This window comes from Podarcis pityusensis (genome assembly GCF_964106645.2).
Source record: "Podarcis pityusensis genome assembly, chromosome: 9".
Taxonomy (NCBI): Eukaryota; Metazoa; Chordata; class Lepidosauria; order Squamata; family Lacertidae; genus Podarcis; species Podarcis pityusensis.
In genome coordinates this window covers 37,320,164-37,345,295 of record NC_138034.1, presented here as the reverse complement: position 1 = coordinate 37,345,295, position 25,132 = coordinate 37,320,164, and the positions used below count along the sequence as shown (strand labels likewise).

Sequence of the window (25,132 nt, the reverse complement as noted above, 5' to 3'; positions counted from 1 at the left end):
CTCACTGTAGCAATTGTAATCCACTGTGCTAAGTACTGTATGAATCTGAACTGTACTTTTATTGTTTCTTTTATTTCTTATACTTTTTTATTGTATTACAATTTGAATTTCATAGAAATTCAAGTTGTAATACAATAAAATACAATATAAGAAATAAGAGAAACAATAAAACTACATTTCAAAATCAATATGAATATTTAACGCAATGGATGTGTTGTCTGCCATCTTTAATTACAAATCCACAGACGTGCCAGGGACCAGAGTTTGGGCAACACTCCTCTAGTAGGCTTCCCAAAAAGTGTGTGTAAATTCTTTTGCAAAATTATTAAATGTGGCAGATCTCTTTATTCTTTATATTTCTGGAAAATCCTGCTTCTACTTGAATGCCTAAAGGTATGCTGTAATTTAATGTTTTTCTCGTTTGAACTCTTGAAGTAAGTAATAGCATGGCATGTTCAACAAACAGGTAAATAAACAGACTGCTAGGTGCTCATTACATGCCCTCTGTTCATCACTTAAATCTTCCCATCACCCGCTCTCTCAGTGCTGTCAATGCAATTGTATTGCAGATATGGATGACAATTTTGGCTGTGTTTGATGTGTGGATAACAAGAAGCTTCAATAGGCATCCCAGACAAAGCACTTCATATTGTATGTTCCACACTGCAAATTATTAAATATACAATGAACTCACCATTTTGTGGATCAACAGAAAATTCATCAGAGGGGGGAAGAATTCTGTAGGTTAGCTTTCCATTGTACTCTGAATCTCTGTCTGTGGCATAGACAGTCAAAAGAGCAGTAGCTACAGGCCTACGTTCTGGTATCATCACCTGAAAGGGGGTGGGGAAAGTCCACAGCATCTTAAGGTCACATGAAGAGATGTCTTCACAACAAAAGCTTTAAATTACTTACTGTAAAGTTTCTTTTCTTACCTGATATGCATCCTGAGTAAATACTGGTGGGTTATCATTAATATCAGATATAAATATCAGAAGTTGTTCTGTAGTTGCGTGCACAGAATCCGAAACTCTGACCAACAGTTCAAGCTGAGTGATTTCTTCAAAATCTAATGCTTTCACCAATGTGATTGTTCCATGGCATTGGTCAATTGCAAATTTCGTTCCAGGATTTCCATTCTCAGCAAAACTGTAGTGAAGGGGTGGTCCCAGGTCCGCATCATCTGCCAATACTTGCATCACCAGGGAGCCAAGTGGAGCATCTACAACCATCATATTTAAGAGTAAGACTTATTTATCACTGTTGTTCTTGCAAGCCCTCCAGAAATTTTCATCAACAAACTTTATGTGTACAAAAACACACATGCATAGTTGCCAGAAATCTTAGGAATATTTTAAGGGTAAGGTTAAATATAATGTGGATGACAGTACTAAACTGTGTATATGCTGTTAAATCCTCTAGCAAAGTTTTGCAAGAATCCCATCCCCACACTGCAAATAAGAAAAAACACTTGCTCAAGAAATAAATGGCATAATCTTCCCTCACTTCATAAAATAGCAGTTAAAAAGGTGGCTTATTACCTAAATGTTTATGTTGTGAACTGCTAGCTCTTCCCAGCGTTTTTGTATTTAGCTGTATCAAAGCTATTCCATGGCAGGGCACACATCTCTTACCCTTTGCAATCTTGGTCACAGGAAATGAAAAGCCAGACCTTTAACAATATACTGGCAACACAAATACACCCATGTATGTTTGGTGTTCATATGAGACCACTATTAAAAGGAGGAAAGGGGAACTAGTAGGAATGAAAAGCCAAAAAAAGAAGAAGAGGAAGTTAATAGCTTACTGGATGGAACTACTCTCTTCTTATGTCAGGAGTTATTTTGGAAGAATATAATTTTGTCCAGATGTTTCAAAACTGGTCCTTGTTTGACGCCTGAGTACAGTAATGAATATCTGGCATGCAAATTGCAGATTTTAAGGTCTAAAGTTCATCTCCCAGTCGATTGACAATTTTCATCCAGGTGTGTTCTTCAAGGTCAATTCGTCTGAGTGAAACTATAATTCTGGAGGAATAGCTACATAAACCAGATACGGATAAGCCAAGCTATTTCTGGATTATTGGCAACCCCATGTCTGGCTGGTGGGTGGCAAATGCATAAATGTTTTCCACTTCTGGGAGTGACATGCATCACCGCTGTGAGTGAAAAATCAAAACATAGGAAGAAATCTCAAAATGGACTTTATTTTTAATGGCTGATGTGTCATAACTCCTTCTTGTGCTGCTCTTTAAAGGCAGCAGTTCCAAGTCACATGGAAACTGTCCTTCTCTCAGTTCCCCAAAGTGGAGATGCTGGCATGGGGAGCCATAAGGAAGAGCCATTCCATGTGACCTCAAACATGTGGTAGAAAAAGAGGCCCTTGGAATAGCTACTGTGCCACAAAATGTAACATCAGAAGAAGGACGAAGCACTGGAACAAAATTGCTGAACATTCCAACACAAGCCAACAGCTTCAGTTGATTCACTGTGAAGTTACTTAACTTTCATAACACAAGTGCTACTTTAGTCAATAACAATAGAATTGAAAAGTTAACTGTTGGGAACTCTGGCTTAAGAACTGTGTTTCTTTCTCCAAAAGGGAAATAGAAATTGAAAATAAATCTTAGGAATTTGACATCTGAACCTCGCAGCAGGGTCTTTTACCAATGTTTTGAGATTTAATGCACCAGACCACATTCTTTTATATGCTGTTTTTAAGTTGCTCACAAATATAAGCTTCCCAGCCAGCAGAAATATGCCACAGAATATGTGCTACTCATAAAAAAAAAAAATTCCCATCTGAGAAATTTCCCCCTATTTATTACAAAGGCATAAAAAGACAGTGGCCCCATTTGCACAGAACTCTAAACCATGGCTTGACATGACAAACTGCAGCGTGCCCCAGGATCAAATGCTCCTCCCTCCCGTCTCATTCTATGGCATGGCTGCAAGTTCAAATTCTGATTCTAATTTTGGTTGACCACATCTTGTGATACTTCTGAGCCTTAAACTGTGGTTAATTGTAACTATGGTTTGTTAAAACTATGGCATGAAGTTGACTTTCAATAAACCATAGCTAAAATTAATTACGTGACATGCTGTGGTTAGTTTAAAACATAAGAGAAAGCCCTTGAATGAGAGGGAGGGGAGGGGAAAATGTGTGAGCACAAAGCTCCCTGTGGTTTATTCATGTAAGCATGAGCTAGCATTTTCTAACTAGGTGCCCTACAGATGTTTTGGAGTATGACTCCAATTATTCCTGACCATCCTAGCTGCCTGTAGTCCAAACAACTGAAGGGTGCTGGGTTGGGGAAAGCTGCAGTAAACTATGGTTTAGCAGGATTAGGTCCAAACCAGCACAATCTCTTTACTTGGTGTTTGCCATTCTTACTTTCAGGCAGTTCAACGATGCTGAACGGCTGGAGAGTTGGAGCATTGTCATTGATATCCACAACTTGTATCTCTATTGTGCTTGTAGCAGATAGTCTGGGGGTTCCTCTGTCAGCAGCTTGCACAACTAACCTGTTAAAAAGAGAGAGTAAAAAACATGTTCCGTATTTGTAAACCATGACTTTTTATCTAATTAAAAGTTACCCCAAAAATGATAAACTATTTCCAAAATTATCCTTCTGAAAATGGGGTGGGGTAGGGGAGAAACCTTGTAACTTTTATTTTTTATCATTTACATGACACTTCTTTTTTAACATGTGAGGAAGGGATTCAGTTCAAGAACGACAGAGGGTTAAACGGGAACTAGAACAAAAGGAGCGGGACTCAGGGCTGGCATTAACGCTTCACGGATGTCATGTGTTTTACATATTGTAAATAGGTTTAAATTGGTAAGCAGTATTTTTCTCTATCTCCCTTTGGAAGTATGTATTTTGTAGTGAATGTCATTATAATCCACTTCAAAGCTTGGGACAGGGCGGAATATACATTTGTTAAATAAATATGCAGAATTCATCTTCTCTTTCATCTCTGACACAATAACTTCCTTTCAAAAGTGACAAACAGCATTGTTTCCCATTATTCACATGACGGCGCTGAACACAAAAAGCTGCAATTTGATATGTGGAGTCTAATGCCATTCATCTACCACACCAGTTCTGCTCTTGAGTTTTTGCGGCTTCAAAATTGTCAGAACACATTACTTGAATTACAGACTTGCATTCAAAGTTTGTAAACATGCATAATTTCATATTTTGTCTAGAACATATATCAAGAAGGTACACATGGAGATATTTACTAAAATAATCGGTTTCTTAAGTTTCAGTGTGCAAGCACACACACACACACATCCACACACACCAACTTTCATAAAAAAAAACCCCAACGTTATATTCAAGACATTCAAATTTAAGCTTCTGTCAGCAGTTCCCTCCGAAGCTCTTAACATTTAACATTTCCACCCAAGTTTATTGTGTAGGTCAAAGAGGAGATCATTTAAACTTTGAAAAAGCAAAGTTCATAGCCCTATTGAATAATTTCCAAGACAATAATGCATACTCACACTACAAAGAGCTTATAACCCCCTATTTTCAGTAGCTAGGAGCATCATAGCTAGACACTGGAGGGACTTGTCAGGAGTGAACATGGACCAGTGGTACCGAACTGTATGGAACACAGCCTTACTAGAAAAGCTAACCAACAAACTGAAACTAAATTAAAGGAGGACAAATTAAAAGAGGATACCTTTACCCCGGGTGCTTCCTCTTCATTACATAAACAGACCAACAATACAACAACAAGAACCCACTGACAGCATATGAATTGCTATGGCTAACTTGACCCAACAACCCCTTCTTCCCCACCCTACCCCACACAAACAAACAAACACAAACAAAACTCACACCAGCTATAGATCTTGTATTTGTTATAAACAAACCTATATGATGGAATGTCTTCACGGTCTAGGATTGCATTTGTTGATATAATTCCTTGTGCTGAATCAATAAGAAATGCTTCATTTGTGTTGCCAGATAAAATGGAATATTCAATTTCTCTGTTAAGTCCAGCGTCATCGTCTGTCGCGTAGATCTGTATGGAGAGAAAACCCATCCTTATGCTAAAGCACCTAGCTCTACATGCTGGAGTAGAAATGAATCTCGGATGCACATGTGGCGCTTCCTGCAGTTTGTTTGTGTTGCAACTTTGCTTGTATTGGCCGAATGTATTATTTTCCCATGTATGTGACAATAGGTGCATGTAGAGTTCAGAAGGTATCCAACACAGCCCTTACAGCCAATCCTTAGAGCCAATGAAACTTATTCTCAGTGTGGCATAATCCATACATGGGTCAATGTCCCCTCATGCTTAAGGCTGCTGCAATGTCACATGCAGTAGCTTGCCTTGCATACGGAGAAGGATCTGAAAACTTAGAACAGCAGGGGAAATTACAAGTGTTGGTAGTGAGTGTGTGCATGCAGTCCCATGGCTTCCTAAATGCTGGTTCCAGTTTTGAATTCAAGTAAGACCCATGTTTTCTCATATATGTTCATCATATGGCTTTCTTGATTTTGTAGCGACCACAGTTGTTTTTATTGCTCCTTGTTGCAGATCAGTGCTGCATACTTCAGAACTGAAATTTACATTCATTTTCTTTACAAGATCTACATTTCCTCTTTTTGTCCCATCAAGACGAGTGCCCCCCCTCTCTCCTCCTGCCCAAAAAGAGACAGAATGTTCAGCCACCAGGGACCCTTGTGAGAAAGGATGCATTAAAAAATTGAGAGGAGTAACCCAAAATAGGTATTTCAAATGGTCCTGTCAATCTGGAGAGTTTGGTTAGATAAATTAACTGGTTTGTGATGACTGGTTTGTAATGATGATAAAAGTGGACAAAAAAATACAGTATTCATTAAGAAGGGAAACTTCAGACAAATATAGTTTAAACACGTTTGAGCTTACCTGCATGATGTATGTGTTGTAGACTTGACCTTCCCACACTGATGTTTTGAAATAGTTTTGCTCAAATCGAGGTGCATTATCATTCACATCCTGTATAAATACTGTCACCCCACACACCGCTGAAGTTAAGCCATTTCCAGCTAAGACTGCAAAATGCACTTTTTTCCTCACTTCATAGTCAAGAAATTCAGCTCGTTTCACTGTGATGTCACCTGTTTTGTTTGATGAAAACAAAAAGATGACTGTTATATATTCAGGAATATACATACATAGTTAAAACGGCAGTGCAGTCTACATAAAAAATTAAGTAAACAAGGTAAATAAATTTGTAAATGAAAGAGAAGACAACTGTATGCCTGATTATCTATTTTAACCACTTTAAATTGTAGATCTAGAGTTTCTTCCTTCACTTCAATCACTCTCTAAAAAGTGCAGAAAAAAATGAAAACCATAATGGCAATTTGGCAAAAAGCATTTTTTATTTTTTAGAGAATCTTAATAAAAGTAATCTAACCAAGCAATCTACATTAAAGTGGGACTGCATCTGCTTTTTATTAGTCCAATTCAGGATCCACAGCAGCCAAAGAAAGGCTAATGGAAGAGGTCCAGATGAGGACTGGTGGCACACACTTATCTTGGTGAATTCTTACTACCCCAGAAGCCAACATTTACAAGGCAGGACAATCCTACCCTTCTGCCACAAATATTTGTCTATGCCATTACCAATGCAATGGGTACAGTTTAGAGCTCTCTCTGTGAAGGAGGCTGCATTTCAAAGGCCTAATTAATGACCCACTGCCAGTTTTTCTGATGTCTTATTTTATCATTTGCACATTCCTTTCTATATTACCCTTGCATCAAGGTTGCACAATGGGTATTTGAAGAAAAAGAAAACTCCTTATTTATGTACTGCATTTATTCCAGCATGATATTCAAGGTGGTATACAAAGGACTCCCATCTGGGAAATGGACCAAACCCAGTCCTGCTAAGCTTCTGCAAAACCTGTCATGCTTCCAGCGGTTCTCAACCTGTGGGTCCTCAGATGTTGTTGGACTACAACTCCCATCATCCCTGAGCTCTGACCTTGCTAGCTAGGGATGATGGGAGTTGTAGTTCAACATCTGGGGACCCACAGGTTGAGAAAGGTTGCTTTAGACCATAACCTTGGACCTAGGTATCATACTCTGCAGCTGATATATGTTTCCCCTAGCCAACATCTGCAGCATGAATTTTGTACGTGACCTGGCTTTTAGGCCTACTTCTCACCATGGTTATAAAACTATGGGCTGTGCCACATCAGACTACAGGTGAGAGAAGGAACAGAACTGATAGGGAACTGTGCATCATAACAAGTATTTTTACATCTCCCTCTTTGTCTGTCACAGTGAAAACAATGAGGAGTCTTAACACTTTGTTCTTTTTTGTATCAATGGTTGGGTCTACAGTTCCCTTCTATCAGAACCCCCTGAACACAGCTATGTTCCTGGTGCTTGTATGGGTAGGGGAGGTGGGAAACAACTTTTCCAAAGTACTCTCTCGTTCTTGGCTAAATGACACTGGGAGCTGCAAAGGGAATGGGAGAATTGGCAAAAGTTACTTCCCTCCTCCAACTAGTGGGACTCCCTCCACTGGATGAAATGCCTCCCATGGATGGAAGGACTCTTTCTGTCTGCAGTAGGTGAAGTCTAGATTCAACCACATTAATTTTTTTATCTTTTCATAAAAGTATCAAAAACCGTGCACTGTTGGAACTTACACAGCATCTGCTTTATTTACATTTGTATCTGTTGACCACCGGGAGAGCATTTTGAACAGGTGGTTTATAAATCACATCGAAATAAATATAAATAAATACTGGCCCACTAGGTTTATACGTTACAAGAAAAACAACTTGCTGACAAGTTTACTTCCTGGAGCAATCAAACAGAGAACTGGGGCTGGGTAGCTTGATCTTACTCCAATAAGCTGAGGCTTCCTAAAGGAACATCCTAAAAAGGCAGAGTACTTATAAAGAACCCCGATAAACCTTGCCACTAAGTTCTGACAGCTGAAATGCAAGAATGGACTTAGGATTTCTGTCGCCGTGCCTCTTCTCTCCCACCTGCCGTGAAAAACCACTTGGATGCTGGGGGCTGTTAGGAGCATCCTACTCTTGTGTAGGACCCTGGTAGAGACACATGCCCGACTGGCATGATCTCTCCCTCCTGGTTGGTCATTTGGGAGCTTCAAAAGCTTTCTCCAACCCAAACATCACAGCGACTGGTGCACACGTACGGATCCACAGAGTATTCGCAGTTTGCGTAACAGAACCAATAGCACAGCATTTTGGCTAATCTACGTTTATTTACATATAATACACTTGGAGCATTCTGACTTCACCCCTTCTCATCAGACTTCAGAGAGAGAACAAAGGACAATAGTCCCACTTCACGGAACACAGTAACACAAACATCCTGTCTCTGTCACTTCCCACACTGTGGAATGAAAACATATGCCGACATGTGGTAGACAACAATCCTATGACTGCAGACACGGGGAATGAATCTCCAACAGGGGTTTCCCTGTGCTGGATTGCAGGCACAGCAGTATCCTGGTCAAGAAGAATTCAGTTATGTTCCTATAGTACACATGCTGGTACCCTGGTGCCACATGATAATCAAGGCTTTACTGCACAGCAAAGCACAGGATGAGGCTGTATATGCGTGTAAATAGTGGCACTGAGCACCTATAAGCTCCCATCTCTCTAATCATGCCTCAGAATCATCCCAATGGAAATGGATCTTGGGTTGGCTATGATTATTCTGCCAGCACAAGTAAACATATGTGTACACACACAGAGACAGACATATAGCTTGACTCTCCTCTATTAACAATCCAGTTGTTGAAAACATCTTATGTAAACGTTCCCAAATGCGTACTTGATTGAGATTAAATGAGACAGTCATGTTAATAAAATAATTGATTATTAAAAACATACTTGAGGTTTAACTAAGCAGTAGATCTCTTTCCACAGCCAGAAGGAAGTTCTTTTCAGCTATCAGATGGTATTCATTTAGCACACAGCGACTTTACTCATAAAATCTAGCCAGTGGATGGTTTATGTAAAAATCTTTTAAAAATACATACTTTTATGTTTCAATGGATTTTCCACAAATATACAAAAATGTTTACAGCCCTTTTCACATCCATATTTGAAACACTGTTGAAGTTAAATATGAAATATGTCACATTAAAGCTGGCTAATTAAAATTGATGGGAAGTTTGCAATCACTTTGCCTGATCACAATTGATGTTCGATGAATTTACTTTCTGATTATTTTAATGAGAAACATAGCGAACCTAAACTGCAACCTCCACCCAGGAAAACAGCTGGTATTATCACAGATCAAGGCCATATTCTAGTCAGGCAAAAACATTTGAGGAGTTGCAGAGCAGGCAGGACCAGTAGGGGATGTAGCTTGGGGAGGGAACATAACCTAGTGAGGATCCTGAGGGTCAGACAGAGGATGCCTGGAGGGCTGCATTTGCCCTGGGCCTGAGGTTTCCTACCCCTTGCCTAGGTGATAGAAAGGATGACACCTGAAGGCTAACAATTGGCTGTTACTCCATATAGTTAAAGCTATGGTTTTCCCAGTAGTGATGTATGGAAGTGAGAGCTGGACCATAAAGAAGGTTGATTGCCGAAGAATTGATGCTTTTGAATTATGGTGCTGGAGGAGACTTTTGAGAATCCCATGGACTGCAAGAAGATCAAACCTATCCATTCTGAAGGAAATCAGCCCTGAGTGCTCACTGGAAGGACAGATCCTGAAGCTGAGGCTCCAATACTTTGGCCACCTCATGAGAAGAGAAGACTCCCTGGAAAAGACCCTGATATTGGGAAAGATGGAGGGCACAAGGAGAAGGGGACGACAAATGGTTGGATGGTGTTCTCGAGGCTACCAGCATGAGTTTGACCAAGCTGCGAGAGGCAGTGGAGGACAGGGGTGCCTGGCGTGCTCTGGTCCATGGGGTCACGAAGAGTCGGACATGACTAAACGACTAAACAACAAAGTGTGTTACTATTAGCAAAAATAAACCTTGTTTCAGAGGATAACTTTGTGAAAATCTATTCTGATCATTTTCTCACCTAGGGCAAGTAAATAATGTTTCAGATCTCAGTTCCGCTGCTAATATTACCATGGAAGAATGAATCAGGCCCTGAATTCGTTTTGTAGAAAAGCAATCCTAAGAAAGTTTGATTTTAGCAAACACATCTTTGTTAAATTTAAAGGCCAAAAGCCAGCTTCCACTGGCACTTAAATAAACTAACACTAACCACTGAGATAATGTTTATACAAAAGCAATCATAATTCAAGTGTGGAAAATATTTTACAAAAGCCTCAAATGGTTTTAGAACAGATGCAGATAGATAGGCTGATTTACCCATGATGGGATGGATGTAGAAAATATCTCCATGTTCACCGATGATTGTGTGTTTTAAATTCTTTCCCATCAGACTACGGTCATATGCAGCCACAGTGAAAACAGAGGTGCCTAGAAAAACAAGAATATGTTGCAGTGACTAAAACTTGGAAAGATTTTATCTTAACCAGTTATTAATTTATTCCATGTGAGGTCGAACTATGAAAGTTTAGCCATCCGTCTCCTATCTGGAGAATTTTTGCACATTGTTTATATAGTCACATAATAATGACAGGTATTATTCTGTTCTCTTGAACAGCTCTTGTCAGCCTCACCAACCGGTCAAACCTATTCATCACACTAATTCATGAACATTACCCATCCACATTTTGACAGTGTAAGAAAGTGGTCTAAAAACTGCAGAAGACATTGGAGAGTATCAAATATTGCAAAGGGGTGTGGAACTCATTTATTCTAAGAACAGGACACAGTTATGCTTAAGAACTTAATGAGAGCCAGAGGCCTATCTCATTCAGCACTCTCTTCTCACAGTGGTCAGTCAAGTGGCCACAAGCAGGACATTAGCACAACAGCATGCTCCTACTCATGATCTTCATGAAGTGGTATTCAGAGACATATGGCATCTGATACTGCATACAATATAGACACCATGACTAAAAGGTAAAAGGACCCCTGACCATTAGGTCCAGTCATGACCGACTCTGGGGTTGCGGCGCTCATCTCACTTTACTGGCAGAGGGAGCCGGCGTACAGCTTCCGGGTCATGTGGCCAGCATGACTAAGCCGCTTCTGGCGAACCAGAGCAGCGCACAGAAATGCCGTTTACCTATTTATCTACTTGCACTTTGACGTGCTTTCAAACTGCTAGGTTGGCAGGAGCAGGGACCGAGCAACGGGAGCTCACCCTGTCACGAGGATCTGAACCGCCGACCTTCTGATCGGCAAGTCCTAGGCTCTTTGGTTTAACCCACAGCGCCACCCACGTCCGACACCACGACTAGTAGCCATTAAAAGTCATGAATTTGTCTAACCCCCCTTTAAAGACACCCACGTTGGTGGCTATCCCAACATCCCATAGTTTAACTGTGCGCTGCATGAATCAGGTCTTCACTTTGTCTGTCCTGGGTCTCCCAATGTTAAGTTTCATTGGAAGACCACTGGTTCTTTTATCATGAGAAAAAGATGGGGGGGGGGAGTCCTCTTTATCTACTTTCTCTACACCATGCACAATTTTATAATGCACTATCATGTTCCCCCTTACCTTTTCCACAAACCTCAAACTTTGTAACCTTTTGTCATATACGTGAGATGCTCTAGCCCCCTTTATCATTTTGGCTGCTCATTCCTGAACCTTTCCCAGTTCTACAATACCCTTTTTGAGGTGCAGCAGCCAAAACTTTAGACAGAAATTTGGACAAGGATGTCATAATATCATATATTTTTTTCCAAATTACAGTACATAAGCAGCAGGAATGGGTGTATTTCCTTGGATCTATTCCTCTGTTGATCTGTGAGTTCATCTGGCCCTGTATTCTGCTTATCTTCCTTCTTTCCAATTTAAAATAGGGAGGTGCTAAAATTAATTCACATCCCTAGTTTGTTGCAGATTTATTTCCTTTCATTTATCCTTGCCTCCCTTCTCTTTGTGAGTATGTAGAAGCATCCTGTGATGAAAGACAGCATGTTGAAACACATGATTGTAGGGATAGAGGAACACACGGGGGCACAAGGTAATGATCAGACAAAGATTTCCATTTTGTACCATGTTTAATCAATGCATGCGAATGTACCAGTAGAGTAGAGGGAATGTTCCAAAATCAATATGAAAGAATGGCAGTTTCACAATGTACTAGTGATGATCCACAAGCAAGACCAGGTCATTTAGAATAAAAAATATAGAGCAAAATTTGTATGATGTTCTAAACAACCTGATCTTGCTTGTTTTCTGGTGTTTGCTTCAAATCCAGCTTGTTCTTCATTTCAAAAAGTTACTCACTGTCACCTAATTTGTGCAACAAGTACCTCGCATAACGTCTGTTTACAACGCTAATAAGACCAACTGGTCCTTTTGAAGGAAGCTTGCAGTCCCTGATTTCTTAAGCAGCCCTATGCTTTCTTTCTTAAAAGAAAGAAAATGTTTCTCACAGCACTACTGAGGAAAAGAAAGGAAAAACCCAAATAAACAAACAATTTAAAAAACCAAAATATAGTCATGTTTCAAAGAACCAAACTAAACACATTTACTTAAGTTTCTCCCAAACAGAAGACCCCCACCACCATATACCACATGGCAAATGCCTTTTGAAAATGAGGTATTTCAAAGTCATTTTGTGATATGTTTTGGGTGAAAGGGGTGTTCAAGCTGGTCAAAGAAAAAAGTCAAACATTTCAGTGGGTTACACGTTTTTAGTGTTGCAAGAATTAGCCTCAAGATGTTTCACAAAGATTTGCACAGTTTGTTATTAACATCAAAGAGAGTATACCGTTGTTCATTGAGATCCCGAATCCAGAAGAGAACTGATCTATCATAGCAAAAGGCATGAAATAAACAACCATTCTGTTTGTAGCAAAAGTAGGAAGAACAAACAAAACACGAGGCATTATCCTAACCAAACACATCACATCTAACTGTGATTAAGTTTAGAAAACAGTTACCAACATAGGTTTTTGTTGTTAAGGTTTCCTCAAGATCTAACAAGATTAAAGCTATGGGAATTTTAGCCACTTGTGAAACCAATTCTGTAACATGGCAATTGATTTTAATCAGTTGTGATGGATTCAGGTTACTGTATATTGACCTTTTCCAAATGAGATTTTATTATATTACAGGAAACATTCTGTAAATACAAACAGACCCAGGGGTCAGGAACATACCATCTCTATAGTTTGGCTTGATGCTAGTACAAAATTCTCATGTTTGTACTTTACACTGTAATTTCTAAAAACAGGAACAAAGGAAATGTTAACCGCCTTGTTATTTGCTGCCTACCTGGCCACAGAAGCAACAATATCCACGTAGAAACTACACATGGTGTTATCGCAAGGGCTCAGCTGCTTCTGGGAAGTTCCAAACAAAGCAGGAATGTTTTGAAGTTCTACAGAAGTAAAAAGGTGGAACTGACAGGTATGCAAAAGCCGAAATTAATCATGGGAACAGGAGTTCTGATTGCTGGTCATAGTCATAGCAACTACATTCTTAGAGTCTCGCACTATCACATAATAGAAACTTTCAGACAAAAATGAAATAGGGTACATTCAAATGTGGTGATTAATGCATTTTCCTGATAATACTAGAGCTTTTATCCCAGATTCAAATGTTCCTTTTAAGCTGCATCACCTGTTGTGTTGTAAAACAGTGGCTTTTTGATCAATATATCACCACGTCACACTAAATTTAAATGTCATCACATGAAATTAAAATGCATCCAATTTTTCCAGGTTAATGGGGTTGCATTTTTTTTTTCAGGAAGCAAATAACCTGCTGGATTCTTCTAGTTTTCCAGAAGTGACTTTTATGTTGTGTGAAAGATCACATGTTGGCATCCGTCTGTCTTGGGAGACAATGGAGGAGTTGGGAGTGAGGTCCAATTGTTGGAAGGTTGCAGGACCTGCTGTGGCTGTAGACATATTTTGTTGCAGCTGGGGCAGATGAAGGCATCTGGTTGTGCTACTGCAGATGCACCACGGCGTTTCTTCTCTCTGGACGCCTCCCAGCAGTCATTCCTCCTTTGGTAACTGCTATGGCTACACGGCCTGACTGTCTGTCTGCAGGCACTGCTGTTGTCTGCAAGGGATTCACACATGGCAGGGTAGATGTTGTCACATTTGCAGACATCTTTGTAATACAGAGTTGGTCTGCCAGTGGGCCTGGGGATCCTGCCATCTTCCATTCTGTAGACATGACCAAGCCTGAATAGATGTTGCTGAGACAGTTGTGTGAACATGCTGGGCAATATGGCCTTGGGAAAGCACATATTTGTTTGAAACTCTGCCCTGCCATGTGATACCCAAAATCCTCCTGCCATAGGACATTTGGAAGGCATTGAGGTGCCGTGCCTGATGGCTGTAGGTTGCCTACGGCTCACTTCCATAAAGCAGTGAGCTAAATACGCAAGCCTGGTAGACCTTCATCTTGGTATTGGACATTAGCATCACATTTTCCCATACCCTTCTAGAGAGCTGAGCCATTGCCACAGCTGCCTTGCCGATGCGCTTTTCTAGCTCAGCATCAATGGAGATGTTGCAGGTTATGGTGGAGCCCATGTAAACAAAATCACCTACCGTCTCAAGCGTCTGGCCACTAATGCTGATGAATGGAGTGCTGGCGACACTCTCACCCAGAATGCCAGTCTTTGTCAGGCTGATGGTAAGGCCATTTTCCTAATGTTGCCCTGCCTGAGAATTTCCATGCTGGATATATTTGGGAGAAGAAAAGCCTAAGGAGTAAACCCTACACAAATCCAGAGTGGAGTCTCTAAGATGGTTGGATGGCATCTTGTACGTCTTCTTCTGGCTTCTCCCATGGTTAAAGTGTGCCTTTTTGACTAAGGTTCTGGTTTGCTCAGAAAAGCTGTAGTCTCTCCCCCCCCCATCTCCTCTGCTGCCCATCCAACCTTAATAATAATAATAATAATAATAATAATAATAATAATTTTTTATTATTTATACCCCGCACATCTGGCTGGGTTTCCCCAGCCACTCTGGGCAGCTTCCAACTGAATATTAAAAACAATACAGCATCAGACATTAAAAACTTCCCTAAACAGTTGTCTTTTAAAAGTAGAATAGTTGTTGATTGCCTTGACATCTGCTGGGAGGGCATTCCACAGGCACCACTACTAAGCAGGCCCTCTGCCTGGTTCCCTGTAACCTCACTTCTCGCAGCAAGGGAACTGCCAGAAGGCCCTCGGCGCTGGACCTCAGTGTCCGGGCTGGATGATGCAGGTGGAGACGCTTCCTCCCCGCCACCTCTGCTCTTGGTTTTTGCTTTTTCTTCCCCTCCTTTTGCATCTTTGTCTTTCCTCTCTCGCTTGAGCTATGCCTCATCCATCATCTTCCAAAGCTACATTTAAAATCTTGCATTTCTCCACTGATTTCTTATAGACAGGCCTCACTTCTGTTCCTGAAGAAATTTTAAAATATGTGTACCCAGAAATTACTTCTCTAAATAATGAGATATTTCTCTTTGCTCTTTTAAAATATCTAATGCATCTCTTTCTCCACCCTCTTTTGCTGTTTCGACTCTCTTCTTTGTGCTTCTTGCCTTTTCTTTCAGCTAGGCTGCTGGCATCTTGAAGATTACCAGGAGGCTGTGACTATGCATCTTGTCCATTCAACTGCCCAATTTCATCTCTCCTTTCTCCTCCAGCAGATGCTCAGTGTTCCATAGCTACTAAACAGCTCAACCCTTATGAGGCTGTTTGTTTGTTTGTTTGTTTGTTTTACTCTCTCAGTTCAGTTTCTGAACCTGTTCTTCTGCAAGTATCTTTGTTTCCCTCAAGCATGCTGGCTACTTCCTTCTTTTTGTTCAGTGGCCCCATTTGAGATCAAGCTCAGCATTAGAAGGAGTGGTGGTAAAAATAAATGAATGCATGTCGGACTGGGATGATACTGCCTACCCCACTACAGTACACATTCCCATGAACACAGTTTGCCATGTGTGGGAAAAGGTATAAAGAATGATTTTCTTAATTGCTGACTTTCTCCCTTTTGGTTGCCCATATGAATGAGGGCAAACCAAGTTCAAAACAGAGCAAATAAAAAGTCTAAATCTCTTCAGAAGAACTTCTAGATCCTATCCTGCAAACTGTTTCTCTCCAAGAGCCAATTCCCAAGTTAAAGCAGGCAGACTCCCACATTTCCACTCTAAATATTCCCTCAGTGTGGTTTAATCAAAACTATCCAAATTTATTCTTATTTATGTTTATTACTATTTAGCAGCAGGCTGTTTCTATTCTCTTACCACAACGCCTTAGGGAATTTCCATAATGTCAAACTACACCCCTTACAAAGCCATATTTGTAACAGACCGTTTCAATAACAGATTATCTCATTGAATTTTAATAATCACATGCATATTTACTAAGAGCCTTGTTTTTAAAAAAAACCCATGAAAGATGAAAAAAAAATCATTTGTGAGAGAATGCTGCTAGCATTGAGCTTAGGAAAGCACCATACATTTTCACCACACACATGCACAGAGATTAAAGAACCACAGATATCTGCAATCAAGAAGTTGGAAATCCCAGTTAACAGCACCTTGTTTCAAAATGAACAAACTCACAGACAATCTGCTGATTCAGGCAGGTAAGGTAATGAAGCAAATATTGTGCTCAACTGATGTATAGAAATGCAAAACAAAATTACTGCATTTAACAGAGAAAGTGAAATATATTTGCAAACTAAGAAGGGCCTTCAGTGACTACCACTTTTCTAGATGACCAACACTACTAGCTCCAATTAAAGCTGCTTAGACAAGCTGTCAATGGAAAGACACTGAGCAAATAATTTTCCCAAGTGCTAAAACTTACACAGCAAAAGGTACGATAAAAATTGTACCTCCTATCAACTAGGTTATTTAAATAATACAAGATCCACCCACTTTTTTTGTTCATAGGTACACCTACTGATTACTGGTACACAGTAACTTTAAACCATGATTGCGTGATCTCAGGCAGTTATGCAGTCTAATTTATTTCTAACCTGGTTTGTATGAACACAACTCCCCCCATGTTCAGTACTTAAAATTGGAGTCTGTGTGTGATGCGACACCTTTCTTCATCTAGAATGAACAGTACACACACAGAGAACAGAAAAATAAGATAAAATACCTGAGCAACAACTCAGGCATGATTCCATTCAGACTCAGTCCTCAAGAACATAAAGTTCCTATTCAAATATCAACAATTAACTCATGACTGCATTTGCTGTAAGATGTTCTTCATGTCCCTTACACAAACCCCCACAATGACACATTTTTGGCTGTAGAACAAAAGCAAAGATCATGCTAGGTACCCACCTATTTCACTATTTTCAGGAACTGCTGTTTCATACTCAGTACGGCTGAACGAAATAATCTCTGCCTGTGCTTCCGAATAGATGGCCAAAAGTGCAGTCGCTGTTCTAGCTGGGACTCCTTGATCAGAAGCCACTATCAGGAGGTGTGAAACGAGGCCTTCATGAGGTACAGGTTGTCGAAGAAAAATTTCTCCCGTGCTTGGGCCCATCTGAAACATGGTTTGTGGTTTCAGGAACCTAAAATTCACAATTCCATTTAGTCCTAGGTCAACATCGCTGGCTCTCACAGTAGCCAATGTCTGATTTATAGGTGTGTGAGAAGATACATGAACTATGACAGGATTCTGTAGGAAAAAGGGACTATTGTCATTGAGATCCTCAATATGCACAATTACAGTAACACTCGTGCTTCTTGGTCCGAGGATGCCAGAGTCTGTTGCCAAAGCCTTAAATTCATACTGAGATTTTAATTCCCGGTCCAGCGGTTTGGTAGTAAATATCACACCAGTAATCCTGTCAATGGTGAAGGCTCCAAGGATGTCCTCTGTGAGAGAGTATGTGACCTCGCCATTGGGACCCTCATCTGCATCTGCTGCAAAAAGTTCAAGAACTGCTGACCGTTCTCCGATATCTTCTCTCACTGACACTTGATACTGGTTTCTTGCAAACAAGGGACTGTTGTCATTTTCATCCAGGACTTTGATATGCAGTTGGGTCACCGAGCTTTTTGGTGGACTGCCCAAGTCGAAACACTCAATAACCAGGGTAAAGTTACCGTCAGTTTCTCTGTCTAAGCTGCAAGTGGTGAAGAGGTCTCCTGACGTTTTGTGTAATGCAAAGTATCCTCTAACATTTCCACCTTTAAAATGGAGCAAACATTAAAGAAAAAGAACACTTTGGTTGAGCATTCTCTTTAAAGGACCACTTAAAAAAACCAACACCAATCCACCTTATAGTAAAATTTTTGAAACTATGGGCCCCAGGTATGCTTTCCTGATACCTGCATTTCATTTAAATCAGGTCACGGTAGAAGATCCAAAGCACCACCTGAATTTAAATAGCAACTATTCTGCCAAATGGATTCTCTTCCCCTCTGTCCTCCTCAAATCAAACTTGCAAGATCTATTGCTTCTGAGCAAAGTACTCTTTTGCCAACTTCAGTTACACAACGGAACCTACAAAAATTGTTAAGCAAAAGGAGTTATTTTGACTTGCTACTCTACCAAAAGTTTACCTATGGGAAGCAAAGATGTTTAGTGTTGTAATATCTATATCTATCGTTTCTTATATTCTGGGTTGTTACTGTTTATGCTTTGGCTACTAGGGACCCTTATAGTTATTTTTCCTTATCCAGACAAGAAGAACACCACCCCTACTTGTTGCAGGCCTATTTCCCATTTTGTTTAACCATGCCATTGCAAGATAAACACCAAGTGCAAAACAATTTAAATAATAAAATAAATTAAAACCTCTAAAGAGATCAGAAAATATTACACTGCAACATTTTTAATATTCAGAGTATAAAGCAATTCAGCCTACCAATGATGTGATATTGCACAGTCCCATTACCACCAGCGTCCTTGTCTACAGCCAACACAGTCGATACTGTTGAAGGCTCTTGGTTCTCCATAATTTGGATCTCAGAAACTGGAAGGATGAACTTGGGAGTGTGGTCATTTTCATCCAGTACTCTGAAGATTATTGTCGCTGTACTGGATAAAATGGGAGTTCCACTGTCTTGAACCAGCACTAAATAGAAAAGCACATTTGAAAGCTAGTATACAAAAGCAAGGTACAGGAGACTGCCTGCCAACAACGTGAAAACAACAAACTTTGCATGCTGTTCCTCCTAAGACACAACACAACTTCATGTTTCTGAACACACTGCACTGCTTTTGTTTCATTAAATTTTGTTGCCCTGGTGTAGAGACAATAAATAACAACTTCTATTAAAATCTCAGTTTTTTTAAAAAAACAACCACTGATTTACTTGCAAAATTTTGTGCAACACCCATTAAACTGAAGTAGATTCTTACCTTTAATAGTGAATTTATCTTGAGCCTCCCTGTCAAGCGAGGTGACTGTTGTAATCTCTCCAGTATCTGGGTTTATTTGAAAAGTTTCATATCCAGGACCTGGTAAAATTTCATACTGGAGTAGAGAATTGATTCCTTAAAATACAATGGGAAAACCAATAAATCATCTAAGTGTATCAAACCTCAGTATTAATAGTCCAGGTACTGGCTTACTAGCTATTTTCCTATGGAAATATTTTGGTACAAAGGTAACTGAATTCATTATTACTTGTATAGAATCCCTTGTATAAAACAAAAAAAGCTCAGCACAGCTTTAGCAATGAACTGAAAGACAAACATAATCCTATTTATAAAAATCTGGAGAATTCTTGCTGGCTCGCACCAAGGACTTGTGTGAGTCTAGTGCGAGTTTTTTCTTGCCAAGTTATACTGCATTAGACATCATTCCTAATTCTCCAAATATTAAAAGGTGCTTGCCATGTAGCTCCCCAGGTGACCGTCTAAGAAACCCCTACCTAATCAGGCAGAGCCAATGTTGTAGTTTTATGCAATACAAACCAGAATACTGTAAACAACACAGGGTTTCTGGTGTACAAGATCTAGTAATCAACAAATCTCAGTAAGTCAGAAGTACCCAGTAAGGAGAACATTTATGTGTATGCCCTAACCAATTTAAGAAAGTAAGAGGGAATTCATACAAGTCTCGTTTATCTCTTAATGGAGGGAAACTGTAGCTCTGAGATAGAGCACATGTTTTGCATGAATTCCCAGGACCTCTATTTAAAAAGCATCAGGTAGATAAGGAGGTGAATGATCTCTGCCTAAATTCAGCTGCAGCCATTCAGAGAAGCCATATTGGGCTGGGCGGCCAATATTGGGCTAGGCGACCAACTCTGTATACAACAGTTTTCCAAGTCGTTATGGACACGTAGCCCCTGTGTTTATGCATTGCCCACAAGCAGCAGACGTAGCCTTAATAAAACAAACAACCTCATACTAAAAATAGGGTAGTTTAAATACACTATTCTTATCACATTACGAAGTGATATTTTTAACTACTTTGTGGTGAAACCAACTGAAAATTGGCTATGGAACACATGGTGTTGGCAACTACAATAAGAACCACAAGCCAAACATACCGTTTGTTTGTTTGTTTGTTTGTTTGTTTGTTTGTTTGTTTGTTTGTTATACGATATACGATATCATTACTGTCATTGTCCCATGCAGAACAATGAAATTGAAAAACTACATAAAATTACCACAAAACTACATAAAACTACTACAAAACTACATAAAACATTCAAAAACCCCTAAAAACTCTAAAACCCCATTTTAAAATACACTATACTATAGAGACCCCTTATGCTGCGTTTAGAACGTGTTTGTTTGATTGACTGATTGCACTTATTGATTGCTCCAAGGAGCTCAAGGTGGTTCTCCCCTCATTTAATCTTGCCCCCTCAATTCCACTACAGATTCAGTCTTTCACCCTACACAAGGACCTCAGCATGAAAAGACTGATAACTCTGATCTAGAATGCCCTTGTCATCATCCAGCAAATGCCCAGCCAACTAAAGGAGGTGTGTTTCGCTACTTGAGAACCCAGCCTTCTTGATTGTTATTCGTGCACCTTACTTACGAATGGGGTAGCTGCAACTACAGTTTATATGGCGTTCTGTAATACTTCGTTACCATGCAAAATCAATACCACTCTCCTCAGTGCTGCGGGAGAAAATGTTGTTTATGAACTTTAGCAGCTGTTTGCTTCTTGCTATAGCTGTATGCCTTCTGTAGTGGGAACTCTGTTTCCCATTCGCATCCTTTATTGCTTCAGAATAAATTGTTCCCATATTTCTTGTGGTTTCAGTGCTCTCCCGAGGAAAGCATGGCACCATTTTCATAACGTGTTATACAGCAAAATAACTGGCGCTATTAAGTATAATGGATTTAATCCTACATTTTGCAGAGAGGATAACAAGTATACATCTCAGGTTATTGTATATGACTTGCAGCTAGGTAAAAGTTAAATATTTGTCTGTATTACAGATACAGACAGACAGATTCAGTTTGGGGACCAGCTTGCTGAATGCTACACTGGGTTGGAGGAGGTTTTCCAAGGGAGATACTGAGAAACCCCACCTCTTGCAAAGTACAAAATGGCACAATTAGGCCATTTTAGATTCTGGATTCAATGCAGCTTATTGGTATGGTAGGGGTTCCTCTTTGGAAGTTAATTTCAATTGCCTCACTCAAAAACTGGTAAGTCAGCAATGCTGTGTCTGGAACCTGCCTATTCTTTTAAGTGAGACCCTGGAGACCTGTCCAAAATCTTGCCCTGATGAAACCACCAGAAAATGCATCTCTTTGTACTCAAGCATCCATCTTTTAAGTAGTCTTGCTTATACTGCTGTAGTTAACAGCAACATTAAAAACAATGCTGGATATGATGATCTGGAACCACACAGGTCCACCAGGTAGCTGTTCCACTTTAAGTTTACTTGTACATAACTTACGATCCAAGTCTATGTATAAAGTTGTGGTGCAAATTTTTCTGTTATCTCTGCAAGCATACATATGAAAAACATGACTTAGGAACACTTCATGGGTAGTGCTATTTCATGGAACCCCAAGAGCAATTTCCTAGGTCCTTCCTGGATTCTTGTAATAGCATCACCACACAAACATTTTCATGGACCTCTAATTCCAATATAATGTTTTCAGGTGCATGCTTCTGTGGGGGAAATTACAAAAGCATTCTTCAGCAGAAACGGTAATATTAGACATGAAGCTTACCGGACAGGAGAGGAGCAGAGAGGCAAATACTCTTTGGCTTGATTTACTCAGGAATTATGAACACCTATAGCCAATTTCCTATCAAGTCCTCTGTCACTCAAGCTTCTTTACAAGACCAGTAAGCTTCTTTACAAGACCAGTGGATGCTCTGCCGTCACTGTCATTGCATGCCCAGCTAGGTAAACTTAAATCTCACTAAAATCCATGGAACATTAACAGATGCAACCGATCCTGTACCCAAGAATTTTGGAAGTATTTTTGCTTAGGGAAAATTCCACAGGAGCTGAACCTCTCCTTTTACTTCTAACGTTAGTATTTGGGGAACATTAAAATGCAAAGGAAGTGTTTGTGCTGTTACTTTTTATGTTTAGAAAAGGTTTGCTCCTGTAGGTCACAATCTCTTTTCAGCTATAATGGAGAAAAAAACAGATGCTGGGATTACAGTGCCCCACTCTGGCCAAATGATATTAATGCATGTTTCCAATTTCTATTAAATGTGTCACTTTTTTAAAAAAAATGCTTTTGAGATAGAAAAAAAATAAATGGCCAAGAAGAGTGCTCCTCAAAACACTAAATACCCAGTTATGCTCGGAAATTTAGTGTGGCTCACTAGTACTCAACTGCTGGAGGCATTCAATCCATCCAAAGCTTGGGTAGGTAAAGGTAAAGGGACCCCTGACCATTAGGTCCAGTCGTGACCGACTCTGGGGTTGCGGCGCTCATCTCACTTTATTAGCCAAGGGAACCAGCGTACAGCTTCCAGGTCATGTGGCCAGCATGACTAAGCCGCTTCTGGCGAACCAGAACAGCACACGGAAACGCCATTTACCTTCCCACCGGAGCGGTACCTATTTATCTACTTGCACTTTGACGTGCTTTTGAACTGCTAGGTTGGCAGGAGCAGGGACCGAGCAACGGGAGCTCACCCCGTCACGGGGATTCGTACCGCTGACCTTCTGATCGGCAAGTCCTAGGCTCTGTGGTTTAACCCACAGCGCCACCCGCGTCCCAATAAAGCTTGGCTACTGGTGGATAAAAGACAAAACCGTCCTCCAGATCATCCCACTCTTCTTCATTTACTCCTTTCCACAAATGCCTGGCCTGTAGTTTAACAACTACAGTCCCTAAAGGATGGGCTATAGCAAAATGGAAAGCATATTTTGCATGCAGAAGGCTCAATCTTTGATTATTTGGATCACTAGTTAAAAAAGAATCAGACAGCAGGTGATAAGAAAAACCTGAGATCCTTGAGAACCACTGCTGATCACGGGGGGAATCAATCTTCAACTTAGGAGCTTGTGAGCGCATATATCAAAGCACAAGATTGTTGGCATTGTTTCAGATTCAAAGGTTGATGTCAAAATAATGTGAATTTGTCATTTTTATTTTATTTTTTTGTAGAAAGCAAACTACCTGAATCTTTATCTATGGCTTCAACTTTAATGACAACTGCTCCTGGATCTTCATTTTCACAGATGAAAGATTCATATAGAGATCTGGTAAACACTGGAACTTCGTCATTCACATCGACAACAATTATTGTCAGACTCTGAGTTGCAGACAGAGCTGGGGTACCATTATCAAGGGCCACAATAGTCAGGTTGTAATATTCTTGGTGTTCATGATCCAAAGCAAAGGCTGTAGTTAGCAGTCCTGTTGTAAGAGGGAAAATTGTCGTAAGGATATAAAATTTCTCCCAATGCAGTTGGTGTTTCAGTAAAGCATTGCTATGGCTCAGTTCAGCTCTCGTGTCAAATTGATGGTTTGTGCAAACTATAGTTCAGATGCCAAACCAAGGTCTGAGTTGCTAAAGTACAGAGCAAACATTACCATAAAGAATTGCCTTTGCCTGCTATATCCGCAAGGAAAAAGTCCCCTTTAAGGGATCATTTCCATTTTCATCAAAATGACACCCCCCTTCCTTGAGCCACTCATTCTCCACTGCAGCAGAAGAGATATTACATAAGACTTTCTGCCTCAACTTCTCCAGGTCAGCTGGAAAAGCTGGCCTCAAGGGAACAAACACCTATGCCTTATTTTCACACACCCTGTGCGATACGCTAGATAGCTCCCATATCCCTGCTGACCTTCTCCATTTGTAACCTGCTTTTTGTTTGCACAAATCAGAGCTCAAAGCATAGTTTGCAAATGTGCTTCAAACCATTGCTTCCGATTCTGCATTGTGGGCCAAGTGCTGCTAAATAAATTACAAGTATGATATAACTGAGCACCACTAAACTTAGATGATTTTAAGAAAATAAGTGAGACTGAGAAAATATAACTCTTTTTGAGGAGTAGAAGATTATGAAACATAGAAGGGATATAAGATTGCAAATAAGATAATAAATTGCTGACAAAATGCTATAACGATGAAAGTGGGAGCGGGAGATGTGAGGAAGTCCAAAGAAAATGTGAAATTATGTCAAGATATATGTTACATTGTTTATTATGTGTATTGCTATTTGTAAAACCCAATAAATTTCTATAAAAAAATAAAAATAAATTACAAGTATGTGCCTTTTCCCTTACAGAGGTGCTTAACTTGCCTGTTTGCTTCTTTCCTTGACACTTTGTCACTGGGGCTGAGACTGACACTCAATTGGACCATGCATTTCTACAGTCCTTTAATATACCATATTTTTCGCTCTATAAGACCACAAGACGCAACTAGTTTTTGGAGGAGGAAAACAAGAAAAAAAATATTCTGAATCTCGGAAGCCAGAACAGCAAGAGGGATCACTGCGCAGTGAAAGCAGCAATCCCTCTTGCTGTTCTGGCTTCTGGGATAGCTGCGCAGCCTGCATTCACTCCATAAGACCCACACACATTTCCCCTTACTTTTTAGGAGAGAAAAAGTGAGTCATGGAGCAAAAAATACAGTATGTTAAATTCTGTGGAAGCTGGTGAATGTTTACAAGTTTCCACAACACTTTTGCTCTATGTTCAATCAA

The 25,132-nt window shown here is 40.0% G+C and overlaps 1 protein-coding gene across 1 annotated transcript in view; it reads right to left on the bottom strand.

The window, feature by feature from the left end:
- The window catches only part of DCHS2 (dachsous cadherin-related 2), a 107,053-nt gene that overhangs the window by 4,770 nt on the left and 77,151 nt on the right, over positions 1–25,132 (bottom strand). The window contains exons 10-19 of the mRNA XM_081021325.1: positions 23,595–23,834; positions 19,389–19,523; positions 18,892–19,101; positions 17,354–18,211; positions 10,336–10,446; positions 5,910–6,121; positions 4,888–5,039; positions 3,394–3,524; positions 936–1,222; positions 695–833 (exon numbers count right to left, since the gene is read on the bottom strand). Of these exons, the coding sequence (XP_080877451.1) occupies positions 695–833; positions 936–1,222; positions 3,394–3,524; positions 4,888–5,039; positions 5,910–6,121; positions 10,336–10,446; positions 17,354–18,211; positions 18,892–19,101; positions 19,389–19,523; positions 23,595–23,834 (2,475 nt within the window). The remainder of the gene's footprint in view (positions 1–694; positions 834–935; positions 1,223–3,393; positions 3,525–4,887; positions 5,040–5,909; positions 6,122–10,335; positions 10,447–17,353; positions 18,212–18,891; positions 19,102–19,388; positions 19,524–23,594; positions 23,835–25,132) is intronic.